Source organism: Rhea pennata, chromosome 2, assembly GCF_028389875.1.
Source record: "Rhea pennata isolate bPtePen1 chromosome 2, bPtePen1.pri, whole genome shotgun sequence".
NCBI classification, from domain to species: domain Eukaryota; kingdom Metazoa; phylum Chordata; class Aves; order Rheiformes; family Rheidae; genus Rhea; species Rhea pennata.
The window spans coordinates 50,016,695-50,039,882 of record NC_084664.1 but is presented as its reverse complement, the minus strand read 5'-3'; the positions used below and the strand labels follow the sequence as shown (position 1 = coordinate 50,039,882).

The 23,188-nt window shown below is 41.5% G+C and overlaps 1 protein-coding gene across 1 annotated transcript; it reads left to right on the top strand.

Annotated features, from left to right (window-relative positions):
* Positions 1 to 1,062: 1,062 nt before the first annotated feature.
* EIF1B (eukaryotic translation initiation factor 1B) lies at positions 1,063 to 5,894 on the top strand. Its single transcript, XM_062567883.1, has 4 exons — positions 1,063 to 1,400; positions 3,794 to 3,957; positions 4,812 to 4,913; positions 5,506 to 5,894. Exons 1-4 carry the CDS (start codon positions 1,370 to 1,372, stop codon positions 5,548 to 5,550), a joined length of 342 nt encoding a protein of 113 aa, XP_062423867.1. The 5' UTR covers positions 1,063 to 1,369; the 3' UTR covers positions 5,551 to 5,894.
* The last annotated feature ends 17,294 nt before the right edge of the window (positions 5,895 to 23,188 follow it).

The window sequence follows — 23,188 nt, the reverse complement described above, 5'->3', positions numbered from 1 at the left end:
CTTCTCACCCCAAACAGTGGCAAAATGATTCAAAGTGAAAAAGATGGTTGTTTACATCCTCTTCCCTCCTTACGTGCCCCTGGGATCTGCAGGATTTCTTTCTTTTCTGATTTTCCACTTTATGAGGATCCACAGATTGCACCAAGTGAGAGGGACACACGTCTCCTCCACCACGGTCAGTCAGAGTCCCCCTCGGTGAGGCTGCCCCTTCCTGGCAAGGCACCTGCTGCTGGGCCGCCCAGCTGCTGAAGCAGGTATGTGGGTGTCCACGCACCTCTGCTGGGCTGGCAGGTCTAGCAAGGAAGGCAGCAAGTAAAAAATTAAAAGGGTAGATGCAGACAGTTCGTATGCTGCAGATTGTCACTCCTTCCCCCACCCCCCGAATTTATTCTTGTACATTGAGCAGGATCTTGTTCAGTGAGGCAGGTATAAGAGAGTTTTTTTTCTTTCCACAGTTCCTTTCAACTGGGGAGAGAAGTAAGAGAACGACTAAGGGAAAGCACAGAAACCTGGAGTGCACTCCCAGTTTCTGATCAGCTTGGGAAACCAGCACAGCAGTTGGCAGGAGCTGCACTGGAAAGGCCCAGGAGGCCCAGGAGAGTGCACCAGCCAGCAGAAAGGGACAAGAGCAGAGAAAGCACCCTCCTCGCCGAGGCCTGGGCCCTTTGTGAAGCCTGAGCAACCTGAGAGGAACCAGCTTTAGCTACATGCCCGCACTGCTTTCGAGGCTGCTTCTGTGGGGAACTAGGCTTCTGAGTAAGGTATTTCCAGTTGCTTCCTCAGGGAAAGCAGGAGTTTGTGATCACACACGACACTGGAGCGCCAACCGCCGCCAACCGCCTCGACGCCCTGAGCGGCGCGGTGCACTCTGGGTTCTGTAGTCCCGCCGGCCGGCGCGGCGCTGCGTGCCCTATGGCCGCGGGCCGGGCAGGGACTCCCTTTCCCATGATGCAGCACTGGGGCGGCGGTGGCCATCACGTGCCCGGCGCGGCACGGGCGAGCGGCCATTTTAGGAGGAGTAGAGAGTGACGGTTACCCGTTAGTGGTAGCTTGGGGGGGTGGCGTATTGTGGGGCGCCTGGTGGGGGCAGGATCTGACTGTGTTTGGGGGGTATTTTTGTTTTCTTTTTCTTCCTCCTTCTTTCTTCTTTGCGCTCTCTTCTCCTTTTGCTTCTTTTTCTCTCCCTCTCAGAGCTTTTCCCCTCCCTTTGCTTTTGTTGTCCCTCCCCTCGCCGTGTCCCCACCTTCCCCGCTCCCTCCCCTCTCCGCTCCCCTCCCCCTGCGCTGGCATTGCGGCGCCGCAGACGTGACCCGAGCGGACCCAACCGCGGCCTTTTCCCCGCTGCTCCAGCCTCTCGCCGCAGAATCGCATGTCATCTATCCAGAACCTCCAATCCTTCGGTAAGAGGCGCCCCGCCGCCCTCCTCCTGCGAGTCATCCCTCGCCAAGCCCGTTCCGGTTTGCTGCTTGCCCCCTTTCCTGCGACTCAACCTGCTTTTTTTTTTTTTTTTTTTTTTTTTTTTTTTTTTTTTTTTTTTTTTTTTTTTTTTTTTGTGGGCGGGGGGCACCCTGTGCGGCAAATGTGCCGGTGGCTCTCTCCCTGCATTAGAGACAGTGAAACAATTACTGGGCGGTATGTTGCCAGCCCGTGCGTTGCCTACGTTTTTCTGCAAAGAGATTCCCTGTCGGCTTGTCCTTGTCCTCCTGATCGCTCACCCTGTGCTCTCAGCCTGGAGACGTGTGTAGTGTATGCAGTAGAGAGAAATCTGATACGAGGATAACAGCTTTCTCAGTTCCCCCTCTGGTAGGAGCTGCTGCCCTGCCTAGTGTTCTGACCGCTCCAAACTGTTGCTCTCACCTGAATCTCTGGGCCGAAGGCTGGGCTTTCTTGTCAGCTCTGCAGCCCCACAGTTGTAGTCTTTGGTGTGAGGGATGGGGGGACTAGGGTTGGTAGTCCTCTGACAAGAGTGGGAATAATCAGCTTGCTCCCCTATTCCCAATAAAGAATCTTTTTGCTTGTTGATCTGCTGCAAAGCTGCCTTGTTTATATCATTGTCCACTGCTCCAAAACCTGATTTATGCCCCACAAATGATAGTGTTTCTACAGATAGAGTTACATAGTTAATAGGTCATTTGTCTTGTATTAGCACGGAAGTGGTACCTTACTGGACTATGGTTCTGCATGTTCTTGATCTATAGGCAACATAAGTGAGCAAGTGACTCTTCAGGATAATGTTAAGCTTTTAATCTCAGCTTTGGCTATGATCTGCGCTTATAAGCATTATGGGAAAGCTATAGTGACTATAATTTGAGAATTCATCCTATGCTTAGCAGTGTGCTACCCAAAGGATTTGTTTAAAGTAATCCAGTTTTGACACCTACTGTGATGATTTTACCTCTAACTGAGAATTGTAAACTCTTTAAGTACAAGTCCCCTTTTCCTTTTATTTTTTTACTTGACTGAATTTTTCCATCAGTTTGTCTTGCAACTATGAAACTTGGGGTATTTTAACAAATGTCCAGTGGAAATGGAGTTAATCTACCACAAATACCCATATTTCTTTTTTGCAGTGTTTGCACCCTCGTGGTGCTTAATGCCTTCATGCTTTTGTCATTCTTGATTTTGTTAGGCCAGTCTCTCTGCTAACTACTGTCCTTGTTTTTACTCAAGTTTTATTCTTTTGTGGTGCTTGTTTCCAGTGTGTGGCAAAACTTGATCTGTGTTTTTAGATTTGAGTTTAAGATGGAAGTTTGGAATATCACAAACTGCATAGATTTTTTTCAAAAAGAGTACTTCCTTAATTTTAAATATAAGTCTTTAATATGATGCTGATTGGTATTCAGAATTACTAATGATAGGTTAAAAATAAAAAATCTTGACTTAAAGCACTTAAAACATTAAAAGTTATTCAGAGGAGTTGCTGTTCAGGAAACTTGCAGGCCTACCAGATAATATATGTGATTGAATATATTTTTGTGGAGATTAGAAAGTAAGTAGTATAACTTGGAAACCCATCTTTTCTTCCTTAATAGCTGCCTCTTACAACTTTTTAAGATAAATTGAAGCTTGGAAGATTTAGAGAATGGACTTCTGTGTTATCACTAATTCATTTATGTTTTGATTCATGTTTGAAACTACTTCCTAGCAGAATGATGCTGATTGACACACAGCTGCTGTCATCTGTTAGTGTCTGTTGCTGTGTCTTGTTTACATAAGTAGCCAAGAGTACATCCACAACTTAAATGCTGATAGTGCAGTAGTTGTCATGGCGCAAGACTTCCTGCAAAGCAGTGCATATGAAAGAGTTTTATGTTTCTGTAATTATCGGTTCATCTGGTAAAAGATATCCTTCTCATACCAACATTACTTTGCTTAAAATGCATACGACCAGCTACAACCCTATCTGCACTTAATATTCTCACTGATGGAAATGAGCATAATTCTAGGCTAGGAACTACTTCTTCAGATGCAAGGCTTCAGGATTTATCACTTATGAGAAAAAGTGAAGGCTTAAATTGATACTGTAGCAGAATTTCCAAGAAGTTATTAAAGAAACTAGATGCTTAATAACTGACCAGCAGTAGGCTGAATTACTGGGCTGGTTAGACTTAATACAACTGAAGAAAAAGTAATCTTAACAGTGTATTTTTAAACGCGGGGGGGGGGGGAAGGGGGGAGAGAGAAAGGCAAGATTATCCTCTAAAGCCTGTGGAGAGGTGAGAAACTTATCTGCTAGTTTGAGTTATGGTATTTTCTTTCATGAGAATTATGTATTACTTTTTTCCTCTCATAGACCCCTTTGCTGATGCAACTAAGGGTGACGACTTACTCCCAGCAGGGACTGAAGATTACATTCATATAAGAATCCAGCAACGAAACGGAAGAAAGACACTAACAACTGTGCAGGGAATTGCAGATGATTATGACAAAAAGAAACTTGTGAAGGCCTTCAAAAAGGTGAAGTTGTTACTTTGATTTAAGAGTAAAGTTATTACTTAAGGGAGTATGTTACCTATAAAGGTTAAGAGGATAAACATTTTTTCTTTCTTGCCAGTGCCCGTCACTTTCGTATTCAGATTGATCCCCTTCCCTGTTTTTCTCAAAACTCTTGTCAGGCTCCAAGTGACAGGATTTTTGCCAAAAAGCTAAATGTATGTGGGTTTTTTTTTGTTTGTTTTGTTTGTTTTTTTTTTTCTGTAATGCTCCAGTAAGTAGAAATATGTTCCATGTGTTCCATTTAAATCTCACAGATGTCTGTCATTATTGATTTGAAGAATAAAATCAACTTTAAGTAGAATTTCTTCTGTTTTTGGATCTGTAATAGTTGGATTGCTGTTGAAATAAAGGTCTTGGGTTCTGCCAAGATAAAGGCAGATTTACTTCCTATTTTAAAATAGTGGTCTCAAATCATAAAATAGAGGCTTTTTTTTTAATAAGTACTTACTGGATTACTGCTGTAAATTACGATGTTGAGGTTTTAAATTGTCAAAGAATAGGTGTTAGGTCTTTGTTGAAAGGCTGTGTCATAAGATTTTGTTTTCTGTTCTTGTATTGATCATTGGTCAATCACTTCTGCGTGGTAGCTGATCTTGCCCCTGCTGGGATTTACTATCAGCAGCTTTGTTTGTTCTTATTCATCCCCAGATATGTTTCATTTGCTCTCAAAACCAGCATGGAATAGATCTAGCCTTGCCTGTCCTGGCTTCAGAATTTTAATAAGGCACTTCTGTGATAAAGTTCTGCTGAAAAGGTTCACTAAGTAAAATCATAACATAGATTAAATATCTTAAAATATGAATGTTTCTCTCTAGAAATTTGCTTGTAATGGTACTGTGATTGAACATCCTGAATATGGTGAAGTTATCCAGCTTCAAGGTGACCAGAGGAAGAACATCTGCCAATTCCTCTTAGAGGTGAGGCACTGCAGATAAATACCTTGCAGTATAATAAACTTCTTTGGAAGCAATGAAGATTGACAGGTTACACTGATGTTAAGTAATCTGTTAAAGATAGCTACTATAATTTCTTTATATTTTTCAGCCAAAAAACAAAATGGCTCTTGCAACACTGTTAAATGAGAGTAAGTCTCCAATAAGAATCAAAATATTTTGGAATGTTTGTCCTGCTGGAACATATCATTTGTTCTCTGTCAATGCAACTTGAGCTATTTGTCTTTAAAATGAAGCATTTGATGCAAATCACAATTTTGAGATTGAAAGCACTATAGAGGAAAGAGGCTTTTATCAAAAGTGCTTACTGGATTACTGCTGTAGATCATGATATTGAGGTTTTAAACAGTCAAAGAGTAGATGTTAGGACTAAAGGACAGATCAGATATCTGAAAGAATTTTCCTTGTATAGTAAATTTCTAGTTTCCAGAAGGCATTTGGGTCAAAGAAAACTGCTTTATTTCACAACAATGATATTAAAATTTCTCTAATCAAATTCTGATAACTTGATACTGGTTTATAAGCTTTACTGAATTATGCTGCTTTTCTCCTCTAGATTGGCATTGTCAAGGAAGAACAACTGAAAGTTCATGGTTTCTAAAATACTTGTACTCATGAAGAATCCTGCAGTATTTGTACTTACCTAAGCTGGCTCTTTTGTGGAAGATGAATCTTTGCAGTGAATGGACTTTCCTGTTACCTGAACATTTAAAATTTGATTCAAATTTGCATGATTGCATGAAACATGTGGTATGTAGACTAGAAACACATAAGAAAACTGCAGTAAGGTGGTAATGAAGACACTTGTGAACTTTAACACATTTCCAATGGAAATGTTTTAGTGCTGATTGTTCAATTTAATGCCCTTTGCCTGACTTGTGTGGGTTGTATTAAAACAGTGTGTGTTGCTGCTTAAAAATAAAAGTTTATTCATATATTTTCTGAGATACTTGAAATGCTGTAGCTTAATTTTTAAACTAGGACAGCAGTCTTACTAAAGAATGGCCAAAATGTTTTGTGGTAAGTGTAGTTTACTGCTCGTTAAACAAACTGGCAAATCTGCATGATGAAATATTAGCTGATTAGAACTACATGTGCTGGATGTGATCTGCTGTAGCTGTAAGACTAGAGCTTTAAAAATCTTCCGTGCAGGTTTATCTTGATAGTAGCCTGATAAGACATTAATAGTTTGTTAAGTAACTGGAGTCTTCCCTCTAAACTGAACTGCAGTGACTATGAAATATTAGTGTTAAACGTAGCAAAACTAAACTAAGCTGAACACCTTAAAGCTATTATTGCTAAGAACATACTACACATCTAGGCCTTATATAGTGTTCCCAGAACACCTGAAGGAAGTGTGTAGGATTTTGTATCCTTCCTGTCACTGAATGAAGGGGAAAGATCTTGAGTTGGCTTCTGCTATGGCTGCATTTTGTGTTAGCAAGCAGACTGCTTTAAATAGCTGTAAGAGTTACCTGCAAAAGTAAGGAAGTGGGCTCTGCACTAACTGGTTTCCTGTGCATATGTCATTGCATCCTCTAATTCAATGTTACAGAATAATTTTAGTGTGAAAAGTTTAATGTGATTAGTAGTTAATTTGAATATTTTGTTATGGGTTTTGAGTATAACTACAAAAAGTCTACTTTTCTATCAGGCAATTCATTCAGTGTTACCTAAAGTTAAAAGTTAGGTTTGTTCTACCAGACTTTCAGTCTAGTTTGTTAGCTGTAGGCATTTGATACTTGTGATAGTGAAAAAAGTTAAAAGACTTTTTGTAATAGCACATATTCTCACAGGAAGACAGAGGCATTTCTTTACTGCTGAGGCTTTTAATAGCATATTCAAAGAAAAGGAATTGATGGTAACCTAGGCAAACATCAGGAACAGGCAAGACTCTTTCTGTTGGCAGTCCCCTTACGTTCAGAGACTTACCTTTCTAAACAGTAATGATAAATTTGTAGGGGTCTTACCTGAATCTTTTCACATTTCTGAATTCAGATACAGTCCATTGTGGCACTAACAGTGGTTAGGGAAGCATTACAAAGCATTTGTACATCAATTTCTTACTTTGGCTGGTCTAAACTAAGAATTCTACCTGTAAGAATCCAGTATCCATTCTTTGTCTTGCAGTCACCATGAATTCTTCCCATGTTACTGCTTTTACTGTTCCAGAGAAAGGATATGCCAGAAAAGAGTATGTTTTTAAGCTATAATGTGTTCAGGAGGATGAGGGGAAGCCTATTGCAGAATATAAACTGTCAGCACAGATGAATTCAAATCCATGGAATTAAACTCTAATGCTAATCTTGCACGTTAGCAGAATAAAATCATTGTACCAGAAGTTTACCTAGTGCCTGATTCATAGGTGTAGGTATTAAAATGATTAATCCTTTGGGGTATATAGCACTTAGTGATCTTCATTTTTATCAAATGCCAAAAAAATAACATTTTCAATAAAAACTTTTTCCTTGCCTAAGAGGGAAAACAAGTGGTATGTTCTCCTATTTCACCTGTATTAACTGTGGTGTTAATCCACCTCTGGTGTGTTTTTGAATTGTAGATTATCAAATGATGAGCAAGTCTCATGTGTTACTGAGTCAGTCTTCATTTCACATGGCATTGCATTAACTTTCACTACTTAAACTGAGTCATTTCTCCACTGGCATTCTGCTTGGACCTTTCTTCCTGCCCTTGCCCCCATTTAAAAATTGTTTGTGATAGGAGGAATCTTGCAGTTGATAGGTGACTTGATTTTTTTTTTTTTTTTTTTTTTTTTTTTTTTAATGCTGCAGTAAAGCTGCTTCCCCTTTGCTCTTTGAAGGGAAAAATTAAAAGGAGAGGGACTAGTGAGTGACACATTTAAGTTTAAATTGAAGCATAAGCATGTAAATAGATGAGGTTTGTTGTGGGAACATTAGAAAAACTGCATCCTTCTAGAAGGGAAGCAGAAATTTGTCCTAGTTTGTGTGTTGTGTGGTTTTTTTTGTTTGTTTGTTTTTTTGTTTCCCCTCCCCCCCCCCCCCAAACTGCAACAATGAGTTGTTGAGTTTGTAACTAGCCTGAAGCCTAAGTGTGTTTGCGTCTTGTAGAAGAAAGACTTTCGCAAGTTCTTACTCAATCATCTTACTGAGGCTTTGTCAAAGCTCAGCTTACTTGGAATATATAACCATATTAAGAATACTACTTAAACTATGGTATGGAAAACCTACCTTCACAGTGAAGGCAGGTTTCAATCTTTCCATGTATTCCTAAAGTAGGTTTAAAAAATCATGCAGGATATGGCCCTCAGTGGTCTAGACAAGAAAAGTAGAATTTACTTTTAAAACCTGCTAGTAGGAATTAAACTAGAGAAGCTCAGACTAGAAACAGTGGTGGGTTCTTTTGCTGGGATATTGTGAATTTTCTGTACTTCAGCTCACCACCAAAGCAAGATTGCCTCCTTAGTGATATCTTGGCTTAACAAGTTATAGTTGAATGTAGGATTTGCTCTTTCAAATTCATAACCTTGCCATGCCTAGCTAAACTAGGCTCTTGTAGCTGACTTACCTGATACAATTGAGTAAGCTGTTGCATAAATAATTTATCTGTCTATTCAGAATTTACGTCTTTTGAATGCAGCTATGAGCAGTGAAACCATCTCCTCCTAAACTGCAGTGGTAGTTAGTATTCTTAGATAAAGAGACCTAATGATTGAAATCTGTAAGCCTCGTATTCTTCGTTGTAGCATGAATTATCTGAGACTTGATCTTCACCTACAGTCTGCCAAATCTGACCACGTGTTTCAGAGAAAAGTGTGAAGAACACAACTATGGGTGGATGAGCAATATTTGTTTCCACTGAAAGGATAGAGAAGAACAGTGCATGGATAATAGCACATGTACAGTTAATTGGTACAATGGCATTAAGTAGCATTACAGGAATCTGATTTTTTGCACTGTGTTCTCTGCACAGTCTAAATAAAAAAGCGTTTTGTTCAGAGTATTCTTTATTAAAGAAAAACAAAGTTAGGAAATCACTGTGTTTTAAGACTGCTGCTTTCGTTAACTTAGATTCTCCTGGACTGCAAGACCTCTGTATCATTTTATTATTCCTATTCCTTTATCTTTAAAAGTTCTAACTAAACTTCCTTCAGAGATTGGCATTTAAGCTTCTGAATGCGTCAAATATTATAAAAATATAGTTAAAATTTTGAAGAGTTACTGAAGCTTAAACTAAATATATGAAGAACAAACAATCACAGAACATCAGAGCTCTACATTTTGTCCTGTTCTGCCATCCTGATCATCAGTATGCTGTTACCCTGAAGATGCAGGCATATTTGCAAACCTGCCAGTAAGCAGAGATCATTTAGGCAGTGTCCCTGCTGTAGTGCAATACTCTGTGTATATACTTTGTAAAGGACCTTATCTCCTGGACTGCTGTGTAGAATGTACTTTCCTCAATCTTACAGTATAGGTCTGAAGATGTACTTTGAGTACCAGTCGGTTATTTTTTCCTTAATCCTCCTTGAAGGTTGTAGCATTTAGAATCCATGTATTATGCCCTTGCTTGAAGTGGTTAGGCAGTTTCTCTTGCTATGTAAAATCATGTATGAGACTGATGTCATTTTTTTGTGTTTTTTTTTTAAAGGAGGGGGGGACTTCTGTTACATTCAGTGTCTTGATTACTGTGTCGCTGAATATTGTGCCTCTATTGTTAGGGAAGTGGAAGTCTTAGAAGTTCATGTGTATTTAAGTATTAAGAATCTGCTTTTGTTCTAAAACTGAATATATCCATACTCAGTTCAGTCAGGAACATGTGTCCATGCATGGCAGTATGAGGGTTAATTTAGAATTGTTAGATCAAAAGCTCTTAAGATGAATAAGGGAAAAATGAAATAGTTGTTTTGCATTTGCTTTATAGATACTTTATGCCTACCTGAATTGTACCAATTTTATGTGTTTTATAAAGCAAACGAAATTTATGCATTTATTAAGATTTTTATTTTGATGAAGATAAGTGATATATTTAATGGTGATGTATGTGATCCCCATGTAATCAACTTTCTGATTTTTTTTTTTAAAGAAATGTTATTTTTGCTGTTTTAAGGTTTCTACTATAACCTGTATTAGCTGATTTAAGAATACTGTGATAATCTGGGATGATAACAGCTCTAAAACATAATGATGACTATTGGCTTGAGGTCTGCAGTTTCAGGTAGAAGAGAATCATCTAACCTCTTGAATGAGCAAAGCCCACAGTATTTTAAAATTAAGCCAGTATTGTTTGCTCAAGTTTGGTGTCTCAGCTATTTTAGTGTCTTGCATCTGTGAAGTGTCATATCATTTCTAAAATTAATTTGGAATCTGATAAAAGTAACTGTATATATAATATTTTTTTTTCCGTTTTAAACGATCTTTGCTATAATTATGCAGCAAAAAGCGTAATGTGGCACAGTTCTGTTTACAGGAGCTGAATTCTGCAGTCTAGTTGTAAGTAGTTTTGGTGTGCTCTTTGAGACGAGGTTTTAACAGTGAACTCCTTGTCAGAATAAGACAGGGAAGCAGTAGTGTTCCTACAGGGTGATGGACAAGTCCCTGTGTATGGGATCACCAACTCTGTAAAATAGGTGGAAGTGAGATGACTTAAGTTGCTGTCCAACATGTTAACTAGCAGATTCTTATTTTATGTGCACCCAGCAAATGACATAAATATCCAGGAACAGTCTTGAGGAGGGAGAAAAGAATAAAACTAGACTATACCCAAGAGTCCTGCAGGAAAAAAATCTACTGAAGGGCAGCCCATACTGTATGCAAAGCAGCCTTCAGCTACTCCAAAATAGGGAAAGTCGGAAACTCGTTTGACAGGGATACCCAGTGATCAGCTGCATCTCGATAAATACCGTAATAATCATCAGTAATACCAGCATGTTTGTACTCTAATACTGGTGAAGAAGATAGCACTGACAGGCATCAGCTTGCAAGGCTGAAACAACTGTAACTGAAAGCCTAGATCTGGATTAGGACTTGAAGATTCAAAACAAAACCAATGTTCAGGTTGCTTTAGTAAATGGTCCGTAACCTAAAAATGAATTCATTCAAGAGAACGGACACGAGTGGGAATTCAGTATGAGGTAGGTTAATATAGGGAATACTGAAAGAAGAGTATTTTCCTTCTTACCAGAGGTAAGATAATTTTGTTTTGATGACGTGGAGAAATTTTCCAGTGATCGGTAGTGGCTTCTCCTTTGTACAAAATACTGTGAATGGTGATACATTGAAAGCTGCTGAACACTGAAATCTTCATCTACTTTTGTCTTGCTCTTTATACGACTAAGCTATTTTTAAAGGATATTCAGAGCACCAAGGGGAGGGACATCCCTTGGGGCCTTCAAGATGTTTCATTCTTCCTGGTAGAAGTGAGTTTCAGAGCTGGCTTAGAATAAAGATATGGGGAAATTAGGTTGTCATTCAACAATACTTGGAAAGATTCAAAAAGAGACAAAACAGCAGGACTTTCTGTAGAATTTCAAGATTCTGTGAAGATGACTGTAGAGCTTTACAAACTTGTTTTAAAATCTGTTATATTTCAATTGGAAAGTAATTTAAATGTTCAAATTGCTTTTTAATATCATATATTCTAGAAGAAAAGTCAGACAAGATGCTGACTAGCCAAACCAAATTTGTATTTCCTGAACTAATAAGAGGTTGGAATACAGACAGAAGACCACCCCAGATAATTTTGGTAGCAGACGCTATGTGAAGTCTAGAGCTATGATTTATACAGCTCCAAGACGCCTCACGACTCTGTACTCTGCGTTGACATACCTGTCGGTGGGCATATTACGTTTTTTGTAGCCCTTTGTAGGACTGCCTGGCTCTTGCAGAACTGCTGAATGTGCATGGTATGAGAGCTCTGCCGAATGACTTACTTGATCAGATGCAGGCCTGGATCCTGTATGGGACTGTGCATTCACATGGTGCCTCTTCTCACCTAAGAAGCCCTGAAAACTGGACATGCTTGGATAGTGGACAGAGCTCTGATACGACACACATGAACCTGTTCAGGGGATTTGTCCACTGAGGAGATTACAATAATAAAAATGTAAACTCCTAGAAATTAGTAAGGACAAAATCCATCAAAAAAAGTCTGAGGAGACAATTTTATATACAAAAGAGGAAGCACCATGTTGCTAGCAGCTGCATATTGCTGCGCACTGGACACTGAAAGCTGAAGCTACAGACAGTGGGAGCGCAAGGGAAACGGGTTCATCTATACATTTAAAACAGTGATACTGCTTATGTAACTGCCCCAAAGCTGTGCATGTTGTTACACAAAGAAGCAATGTGTCACCTGGAAACTCTTTACTTTTAGGCTGTGTTCTCAAGTATGTTTGCTTGGTGAGCGCCCTCTCCCCTTCTAAACCACAGGAGATAATCTGTTAACTTCCAATATCTTTATTAGCTGGCTCCAGTTTGATTACAGACTACTAATATTTAGGTTTTTAAGGTGTGTTTCAGGTGGAAGGTATTAAAAGGGAAGCTTATGTGAATCAATTGGATATAAAGAGATCCTAAGAAGACACTACAATTAGATGATTTATATTTGTATTTCTGCAGAAAAATCATTAAAATTGAGACCTCTGTTACAATAGGAACTGTGAAAGTTGCTTCCTGCTCGGAGGAGCCCTCTTCGCTGTGTTTATTTCCATGCCCTAAATGGAAGCCCTGTATGGAAGCCCTAAGGAGCGCGCGCGCGCTTCCAGGTTTTCCTGCAAAAGGCACAGGCCAGGTTGTGTGAACTTTTGCAAAGCCTGGTGCAGTTGGGGCTACTCTCATGATCACCTGCAAGCGCATGCATGTCCCCAGCTCTGTGCACTAGGCCATGATTCGTGAACAGCGCATCTTTACGCTGGAAACAGCAGAGAGGGTAAAAACAGACTCAAAAGATTCAACTTGCAGTTTCGGCTTTCTGCAAGTGCTTCAGTGATCTGGCAAAGTGGTTGCTGGGGGCAAAAGGGCTGATGTATTTTCAATCCTTTCGTAAGCATGTGTCTAGAGAATTTGCCCTGAAGTCATTAGAGTTATACCAATTGCATTTTCAGGGTCACAGCTTTTAGTACTGATGCTGGCAAAGCATCCACTGACCTTTGTTTTTCAAAAGCTCTTTGTGGGGTATAAAACAGCTTCAAAACTAGGCTTGTAGCAGCCAAAATAATGTACATCCAGAAAGCCTTCAATGTTAAAGAAAAAAAAAGGTACTGCTTGAAAAGTGCAAGATGCTAGCAGTTGCTAAGTTTAACATTTTACAGTGCAGAAATACGAGCTGTTTTCTGTAGTCTTTAGAGAGTTTTTCTGTTCACTGAAATTTGGGCCTCAGCTGACACAGCTCCATTGGATCTGGCCAAAAGACCATGAAAAACTGTGAGTGTCTTTCTCTCACCCCTTTTCCTCCATGCTAATTTTTTAGGCAAGTAGGTTTGCATCTATTTCAGTCTTGGACATGTGAGCCCCTGGTACGTGCACAAGCACTTCTGTTAATTTGATGTGTTTCTCCAGAGAATATATTCCATGTTCCTGCCATTGAAGATGCATGTTTTGGTTTGGTTTTTTGTTTTTTTTTTTTGTTTGTTTGTTTTTTTTTTTGTTTGTTTGTTTGTTTTTTTAATTCTCTGGAGGGCTGTGCAGGAATTGGAGAGTTCTTTTGTTCTTGGGGCTTGTGAAGAATCAAGAGGCTAAATTTAAAAGGGGAAATTTGGAGCGGATGTAGATTGTACAATGGCAGTCTGTTTATAAAAGGTAAGACGCTTGCCTGTACATTTTCTGCGTCTTTGATGTGAGTTATTGTGTGGGTGCATAGCTCTTCAGCTGTGCTCTGGAGGCAGGTCTGTCTGCCCTTCCAGTAAGGAAGGGGAGGCGTACCAGCAGGGTTTGCCTTATTCCTCATCTCTGCGGTTCTAAGCAGTGTGAGCACAACTCCTTCCAGCTCCAACACCATAAAGTCGCATCTGACCTCAAGCCAAGCTACAAAGCTGTCTGGATGGAGCCGCTGTTGATCACAGAAATACTTTATCCTATTTGTATTCTCTGTACAAGAGTGAGACCTCATGTCAATTGAGGTTTCTTCTCTGTTGTATTTAATGATATATGAAATTCCTTTCCCCAATCTTCGCTGCGGTCATATGCTGAAACTGTTGGCTTATTGGAAGTCTTGCATTCGCTCCATGTGCTGTGATTAAAGTTTTGGAAATAGTTATTGAGAGGTTACACATAAAGCTTGACTTGTAAGACTACAGTAAAAGATTAAGAATATGAATTCTGTCATGAGAATTTCTTAAGCCTTTGGGTGGAGACAAGGGAATTCTGTTTTCTGTGGAAAAAAAAATTTTAAATTCTGTCAAACTATTTTATTAGCTTTGAATGTTTTTAATAATGCTTATGTAAATGGTAGAGTTGCTATTTCCAGTCTATATCCCTAGATGTCACTGAAAGACAGCACATGCTGAGAATTTGTGATGCTAAATCTGGGGGGGGGGATGTAACATTTAAATTGTGAGAGTGCAGAGGGGAGGATCTTTAGTAAAGTCATAAGGTGGTTACAGGTATAACCTGTGTGCAACTGTACTCTAAAAACCTGAGAGCAAGAGGATGGGAAATCTGTCCTTTGATATGCCCCTTCCCTGTACATTGATGCCCTTTAGCTCATGCATGTTTACTCTAGGGCCCTGTGGAGGACATGGGGAGAAGAGTCCAGCTGCACCACCTTGGAGGGAAGAGAGATGTCTCCTGGTGGAGCCGGAAGCTGTGCAGGGATCAGAGTAGGTGAAAATCCATGAAGGATGAAGTGCTATGGGAAAGTAACCCTGCCTTTGTGCCTCGCTCCCATTTGTGCCAGCTAGCACTGCCCCACCACTGACAGCGAGCATGTCTGACTGTGACTTGGCAAGGGACAGCTTGCATTTGGGGAGGGGGAGTCGTTTTCTGTCCGTTCAGCTCTCTGAGTCTGCAGGATTGCAGTGCAGATGTTGAGAATGGGGATGGCTGTATTGGGCTGTGCATGAGATCCGGCTGTGTACAGAAAAGGATTTTAAGGACCTGGCACTGAAGAAGCAGTCAAAGCCATGACAGATGGCAGTGGAGGTCCCTGCAGGGATCAGAAGTTCGTATGGCTGCTAATCCTTTCCAGTGGGGCTCTGTGCTGTTCATACTAGGTACTGACAGTCCCCAGTGGAGCTTGTCCCTCACGACTGTTAAGAGTTCAAAGTAGTCCATTAGAGATGAGGTCCTTCAACACTCAGCACTGGATTTCAGTAGGTATTTTGTCCATGAAAGGAGTCTGAGACCAGTTTTTAAAAATCTAAAAGATCTAAAAACATAAGATTGTTCAGTGCTCCCTGTCATGGTGCCAATTTTGGCTGCCTAAAAGGCCACAGATGACAGAGAACTGCAACTCACAAGACTGCAGGTTAAACTGTGCAGCAAAGGTGTATCAACCAGGTTTACTTCCAGGCCTGAAAGGATTTGTTCTTTTATTTTCTTATTCTTTTCCTCCAGTCTACATCCTGCTCTAGCACCAAGATACTGTGTGTGAGAGCAAACATTAATTGCTTATGAGAAAAATACTTTATTTTTCTTTTCCTAGGGAAATGATTGAGTAGCACTGTGAAACACAGAATTAAATTTCCCACTTGTAAACACTTGCAGTTGAAAATACTAGTCTGACAGGCTTAAGTGCTGTTCCCACAAGAAGCACCTCTCTTTCTGACACATATTTTCCTACTTGGCACCTGCCTTGGTCTGAGACACCATGAGCAAGACCCTGAAGACACACAGATATATATCCTCTCTTTGCTGGGGCAGGTGTATAGCCTAGGCTCAGCAGCAGAAGAAAAGCAATTGGCCACTCTCCTGCATCATCCAGAGAAATGTGGTTGATTCACCCCCTGCAGAAGGAAGACTGCTGGAAACAACATCCTAATGTAGCTGAAGGCCCTGACATCTCAGCATTGGTAAATCTCAGACTATAGCCAGCAGGAGAAAGTGCCTTAGATTTTTAACTGCTTTTCTTCTGCCATCTGTCTGGTTGTATTAAAAACCTAACTCCAATCCAAACTCTGGTCTGACATCTTCAATCCACATGTGGAGGACTTGCTGATGCCCTGTGGGGGAATCCTTCAAATTATTAAATCAATATTGTTTTCCTGCAGTGTAAGGAAGTATTGAAAGATTTTCCCTATTATTCTGAGTATTCTTAATTCCACTAAGCATAACCGTGGAAATTTTCAGCTGCTGCTGAAATGTTGGCCTGAAGAAAGGTCAGCTATTCTTCCAGTTAAGATGCCTTACTGCCTTTTCTTTTTGGTGCTGGTGAGCAGATACAGTGGTTCGGGCCATTCTGGGTAGCATCACTCTCAGACATGACAGTTGGGGCCTCCTTCATAGCTCTGAAATGGCGGCTGCCTTTGCATGGCCAACGGGCTGCAGGTAATTAGGGCAGAAACACCAACCACTTCTAGTGCAAGGTGCTAAAAATGGTAGATTTGAAAAGAAAAATGGAAAGAAGAAAGCAACCAACAGGAGTAATACTGTTTCTCTAACAGCAGCAAACATGTCAGTCAGGTGCTGACCCTGGCTGCATTCAGAGCGGTCTTGGGAAACAGTGATAATCCTAGGTGAATAACCTTATAGTAGGATTTAACCTCCATACACATTTAATAGAGATTTTAAAAAATTCAATAATCTTACAGGGATCCTTGACGGTTTGGACCGTGTACCTATCTTTCCACATTGCAGGTGAAATCAGATATTTGTGAGATGCCTTTAAATATTACAAAATGATCTACCACTGAGGCTGCTCTTCTGCAGAGATTGGAAGAAGCCTGAAGATTTTTTTTCTGATCTCATTTAAGATAACACACAGAGCAAAAGCTTTAGATTTGGCTGTTCCCCACCAAGATGTGTGAGGAAGAGTCTGATTGCGCTACCTCAAAGAGAAGAAAAAAAGTTAGTCTATTGATAAAGCCATGAAAATGAAGCTACTGTTTCATGACACAGGAAAATCTACTAATAGTACCATGCCACTGAAATGAAACCTATGAGTCACTTTCAGGACTAAGCAAGACACTTTTAGGGTGAAACTTCCTAGTCACAGTACTAGGAGTTGCCACATGGACCAGGAGTCCATGGTACTATACACCATGCAGCATCACACCCCAGGCCTTGCCTGTCCCCTCCAAAGAGCTTAGAAGAAAACATTGAATGTGGGTTTAACAGCTTAATTTCAGAGCCTCCAGGTTTTATGGCATTGGCTTGAGATGGGCCTGGCTGTCTCCAACGATGATTTAAGAAGTGGCATGCGGAGCATAGGCAGACCTGTAATTCCATAATCAGTCCCCTCCCACTGACTTCAGTGGTAACTGTGCACACACACAAACAGATACAGCCCATATGGCCAGCCAGCTGCTCTGGACCACCTTTGGGGAACTGCCAATATTGTTAAAGGGCAGGCTCCACCAAGGCTCTTAAGTGCCTGAATACCTATTGATTGCCGTGGGACTGTAGGTGCCTAAATATATTTCCATATTGAGTCAAAGCTCTCCTAATCCTATCCTTACCTTCCATTCCAGGAAAACAAATGATTGAAATTGGCTTGTTTGTTTGGAAAGCATAAAGGTTCCCTAAGAAGCCAGGATATGCAGTCTCTTAATTCTGGGATTTATTGATTACAAGATACAGGATGCCAAGCCAAACAATTTGCAGGTCAGACGGATCGGCATGTAATTCTTATCAGTTGCATTTCTGGTCAAAATTAAAGCTGTAAATATAACTCTAACAGAGCAAAGACCTTTCATAAGACTTAGGGACAAAGCCTGTCAGCTTAGAGATCAGAAAGAAAAGCCACGTGGAACTACAATTGCAGATCCATTTCTAAATGGTGGCTTGGGTCAATTTAATGGAAGTGCTGTCTTTTTACGTATTGAGTAGACTGCATTTCATCTGACTTTAGCCATCTAAGCCTTTTGTGTAAGCTCCTTCCCTCAATGCTGAAGGCAGACAGGTATTTTTATACTTCTTGAAACAGGCCAGCTGGGTCAGTCTCTGGAAGGGTGAACTCTTGCCAGCTATTTGTTGGATAAAATTTGGCTGGCTAAAGCTAGTTAACAGAGATCCTACCCAAAGAGACCAGCTGTGATTTGGCCTCTGCTGCTGTTCTGACATCAGGAGATTGTTGCTGCACATGAGATCCTGGTCCACAGCTGACTTTGGGACCAACAGACTGGGTGAGAAGGGCCAAGAAGGGGAACCTCTCCTACAGGAATAGTTATAATACTGGAAAGCATAGAGAGCAGGATCAACTGGTCTTTTGGAGTCTTTCCACTAATCTCAGCAGGAGGCCACCTATACTTTACTTTACAAATCATCTGCCTTGAAGATAGATTACAGAGGAAAGGTTTCAAAACCAGATCCATGTCTGGGAACACAAACCTCAATCAATGTTTTTCCTTTTCCACAAAATTGCAGTCATAGAGCAATTTTGATAGCTACGGTGGGGGGAAGTAGCACTAAAGCACATAGACTCGTACTGTGCACCCAAGTGAAGGACAGAAGCGATTTGTATTGCATAACTGAAGGGTTCTCCTGAGGACCCTGGCATTGCTTTTAAATAACTGTGAGTGATTGAGACCTGGCTGGAAATGAATTTCTTGATCAGCTCTTTTGTAAGTAAAGAAATTAGGTCTGCAAATTATTGGTTTGGATAAAAAATGGAGGTTGCACAGCGCCGTAGCCATTCTCCAGCTACAAATTGGAATTTCATGGGGATTGTATCCCTGGGCTGGATCTGAAAATCATAATTTGATCAGATATCTGAGAAAATACCTTCTACAAGTAAAACCAGATGCATTTAATAACCCTGACTGGTAGGACCTAAAATTGTTTTCGTTTTATCAAATTTCTAAGATCCTTTTCATTTTTTAGCCAGCCCCAGACATCCCTCTCCAACTTGTTCCAGTGCTCTCTCCTCTTTCCAGAAACAGCAGCCTTTTTCAGCCTTTTTCTTTTCTTTTCTTCCTTCCTTTGGAGGCATGGTTGGAAAAAGTCTGCTGAAACACAATTTTTATTTGCTTATCTTCTTTGTCACCTCCTTCAAACCTCGATCCTACCCCACTGTCCCTCTCCAGCAGCAAAAATAGGATGCAGAAGTGACCTCCTGCCAGCGCCCCAATGCTGTGCAGGTGTCTGAAATTCAGATTCATGGCTGAAGACAAATGCTGGCCTTACATGTCTTCAACAGACCTCTGCTAGAGAACCACTGAGCTAGGTGGAAAGGCATGGGGTTGGTGTTTTTATATTCCTGGAGGAAGAGAGACAAGTGAGGAGATGAGGGGAGAGGTTGGTCAGTTCTGCTCATCATGCAAAGTCTGGAAACGTAAAATGAGCGCTTTCTGGGCCCATCACTTCAACGTTAACAAAGTATTTCAGAGCAGACAATTCCTATCAGTTTATCTATCCACCTCCACCAAAGAAACCAAATAACAACAAAAATAATCCTGTGTAGCAAGAAATCTGATTGGAAGGAACAATTTAACAGCTATTTCTGCTCCTTTTTAGTTGTGAAACACTTTTCTCCAAGGCAAGTAATTGAAGAAGAGATACTAATAGTTTAGCAATAATGTTTAATGAACTGAAAAATGATCTGTTTGTAAGAGGATTAATAGCTCTCTGCACATTAACCTCATGTAGGTCAGTTAATGAAAAGAAAATGTCTTGTGACAGGGGGCCTGCAGCTTTCCATCTTCAGCTCTTGGGCCAAATTCACCCCTGCCATGACCTGGCTCTCAGAGCAACAGCACCAGCAGCAAGGCTGCTCAGTCCAGCGGGCTAAAGGCCAAAGCAGGTTTCTTCTCCGTGGTTTCTCTGTCTGAGCCCTACAGCCTCACGCTATTTCCTCGCCCTCCTCAAAAGGTCTAGCCACAGAAACCCCTGCATATCTGTAACTTTAGCTTCATCATTAAAAATGGTGTGTTTTATCGCGGCAAACAGATGCTTGTGAGCTACCCTGCTCTTAAAAACAAACTGCTGGGGGCAGATAAGGGCTGTGTGCAGCCTACCATGAGCTCAGCTCAGCGACGACTGCCGCCGAGGAAGTTACCAGCGTGGGGTTACTTCCAGCCGCCGGTGCCGTGCTGCCGGGAAAGTGGCATCAGGTATTGGCACGTGCTGGAGTTTCCGTCCCTACATAGGCCTGGATTTACTGGCTAGTGGGGGGAGAGGACAGGAAGGGACTAAAGTGAATATTCCCCAATGTGGTCGCTGCTGCTGCAGCCTCCGGCCCCTGTTACGAGCGGAGAGGAGTTTTTGTAATTTCCAGCTCCCCCCACGAAGTAGCAGCATCCAGCTTTGAAACCTGCGCAGGCGACTGCTTTGGTAAAGTGTGCTCTCTCTGGGGAGCACGGCATGGCAACTTGTACCTCCAGGAATTTGTTCCTTAGCATTAAACTGAGCATTTTTCATGTTCTTGCATAGGCTGAGGCCACGAAGGCTTTCATCTCAAGGCCCAAGGGATCAAAAAAGCCATCTCAGTTGCAGAGTTCATTAATAAAGAAAAGTGGGAGAGAGGATTAGATCAGGAAGGGGACCTGCCTGACCTCGTTCTAGGGCTTGCACAGTAAATACCACTGATCTTTCTTCCGCGTGATGAGCTGCCTTTTGTACTGCATATTACATTTAAAAAGTTGGTCTGGTAACAAGAAAGAAATATTATGGCAGAAAAATGGGCATCTGATGCATGGGCTTCCAACCCCACCAGTAAACCCATGAGTAAATAGACACTCAACATGGCTGGTATAGCTAAGCTCACAGTGACTGTCATTTAACGACCTCAGTTTTCATCCATTTAATTAAAATCCAGAATCTTTTTTAGAGTGATGGATGTGACATTAAGAAAAGCACATGTAAAAATAATACCATCTTCAATCCCCTGATGCAGTGAGTAATGCAGCAGAATAGTTTTACTCAAGCTAATAGTATAAGTAAAAGTTATTTATTTCAGCTATTAGACCTGGGGGCTTATTTGTGGATGAGTAGCTAGACTTTCATTAAGAGAGTACTTATAGTATGTAGCTGCATGTATTTTCTCTTTTTTCTTTGAGTGCTTTCATGTGCATACATATGTGTATATATATATATATTATATATATATATATATAAAAATATACATATATATGAAAACACATTGATCTTCATTTAGATGTTAAAATCTACATATATGAGGGAGAGATGATTTTATTAAATGGCAGATCTAATATTCATGCCAGTTCTTAGGGTGGTTTCCCTTTCTATATGTTTTAATTTTTGCATCTTTGTGTTCTATTAGTTATTGCTATGTAAAATTAGACTGGGATTTAATTATAATGCAGTGAGCAGCTCTGGTCCATTAGATTGCAGTTAAGTGCCATGCGGCTCTATTGTGGTAGAAAACAACGCTAAACGAAGCCGGGGCCGCTCGCTGCTGCCAGCGGGACACCCGAAAGCAGCCGCACGCCGGCTGGGGCCAGGGCATCCCCTAGCCCCTCTCGTTGAGGCAACGCCAGCCCCCGGCATGAGAAAGTGCCAAAAATCACCCCACGTGGCAGCAAATGCAACATGCGCACTTAGCCCGGGCAGCACGGCGCAGAGCAGCGGCGCGAGGAGCCGAGCAGGATTCACTGGGGCAGCTGCTGCGGCGGTGCGGGAGGCTCGCGCCGGCTGCCATGGGCCACGTGCTCGGCTTTGGGTAATTAGATTAAGACGTATCAAATGCTCCAGCAGTATTAGTCTAATATGCTACAGCAGCGGGAAATTAAGTAATCTGGGTAGACATTAGGTGGCAGTAAAAACTACACTTTTCAGGGGCTGGTTTGGGCAGAAGTGGCATTAAGGCAGGCAGTGGTGGGGGAACGGGAGTTTATTAGCCACTGCTCAGGTCGCCGGGAAGCACGTCATACACCTAGAAATTTTAAGCATGCCAAAGCAATTACCTAAGAAACCACTGGGGACTAATTGCTCAGCAAAGATAGTTTTGATTAGCCATCTCGTACAAGTATCTGGAAGAACTTTGGAGCAGCCGTCTAATATTGGTGGTAATTTACTGCAGACACAAAGTTTAACTCATGAATATCTTCAAAATTCACGTGGCTGTTGGTGTCAGCTCCTCTGAAATGGTAGGAGCTTTGAAATTTCCCTGCAGCACCCGGTAAAAGAAGATGCCTGCTGAAGCACTCTCGCAGCTAAGTGCGGTGATTGCTGGTCCAGCAACATTACTGTCAGACCCTCAAGCTGAAACTTTACTGAGGCTTTGAATAACAGATACGCTCAAAGAAGAGGAAGGCAAATGCGTCACAATCTCTGCCTTGTAAATGGAGAAGGGCTTCTGAGTAGATAAAAAAAATCTTTCAAAATCATATAAGCCATTTGTGCGCCTATCCACAACAGAGCTAACAAACCCAAATGTTGCCAACTCACAGTTTAATTGCAATGCTGGTAAGGCTTGTGGTGCCTCTTGGGGTTTTTCTGTTTGGTTGTTAAGTCAAAACATCCTGTAAGGACAAACAAGTATAGGAGATCCTGATTGTTTGTTTGCTTGCAGTAAGCTTTTAGTCCTTCTATTTGAATGAATAAAATCTTGAATGAATCTCAATACCTGGGGGAGGAGGTCAGGCACAGCACGGAGATACACTAGTTTCACAAGGTACAGCATGTAAACCAAACCCAGATTCCTCTCCTTGTAGTTATAGTGCCCTACAGCTACGGCTGATTTAGTTTAGGCCTTTTTTGCTGTGAGCTGCACTGACGGGCTGTGTCTTTCCCGCGGCCTTGGTGCCTGCTCCTGTGCTGCCACTCACCTGAAACGTGGGGCCTGGTGAAGCTGCTGTCCCTTGTCCATGCTCTGAGGTTTTGTGGGCATCTGATTCCCCTCCCGGGGCCCAGCAGACCCCTCTCGGGATGGCCAGCCCTATCAGGGCTGCAGCTGCTCGTCCGGCACTGGGAGGTCTCGTTCAGCCCAGCCATGCAGTCTAGTTCCCAAGGAGCCGATCGGCTTCCCGAGCAGGTCTTATTTAAGGTTCGTTAAGAAATTTGGAGGAAATCCGGGATAAATGAACTCTTTCCACAGCCAAATACCACCCGGCAGTGATGTTACACCTCTGGAGTGTTTTTCACCCAGGTCCTGTGCGTTCACGCTATGTTGGCAGTTCATTTTCTGCGCTCTGTGGCATGAATTTT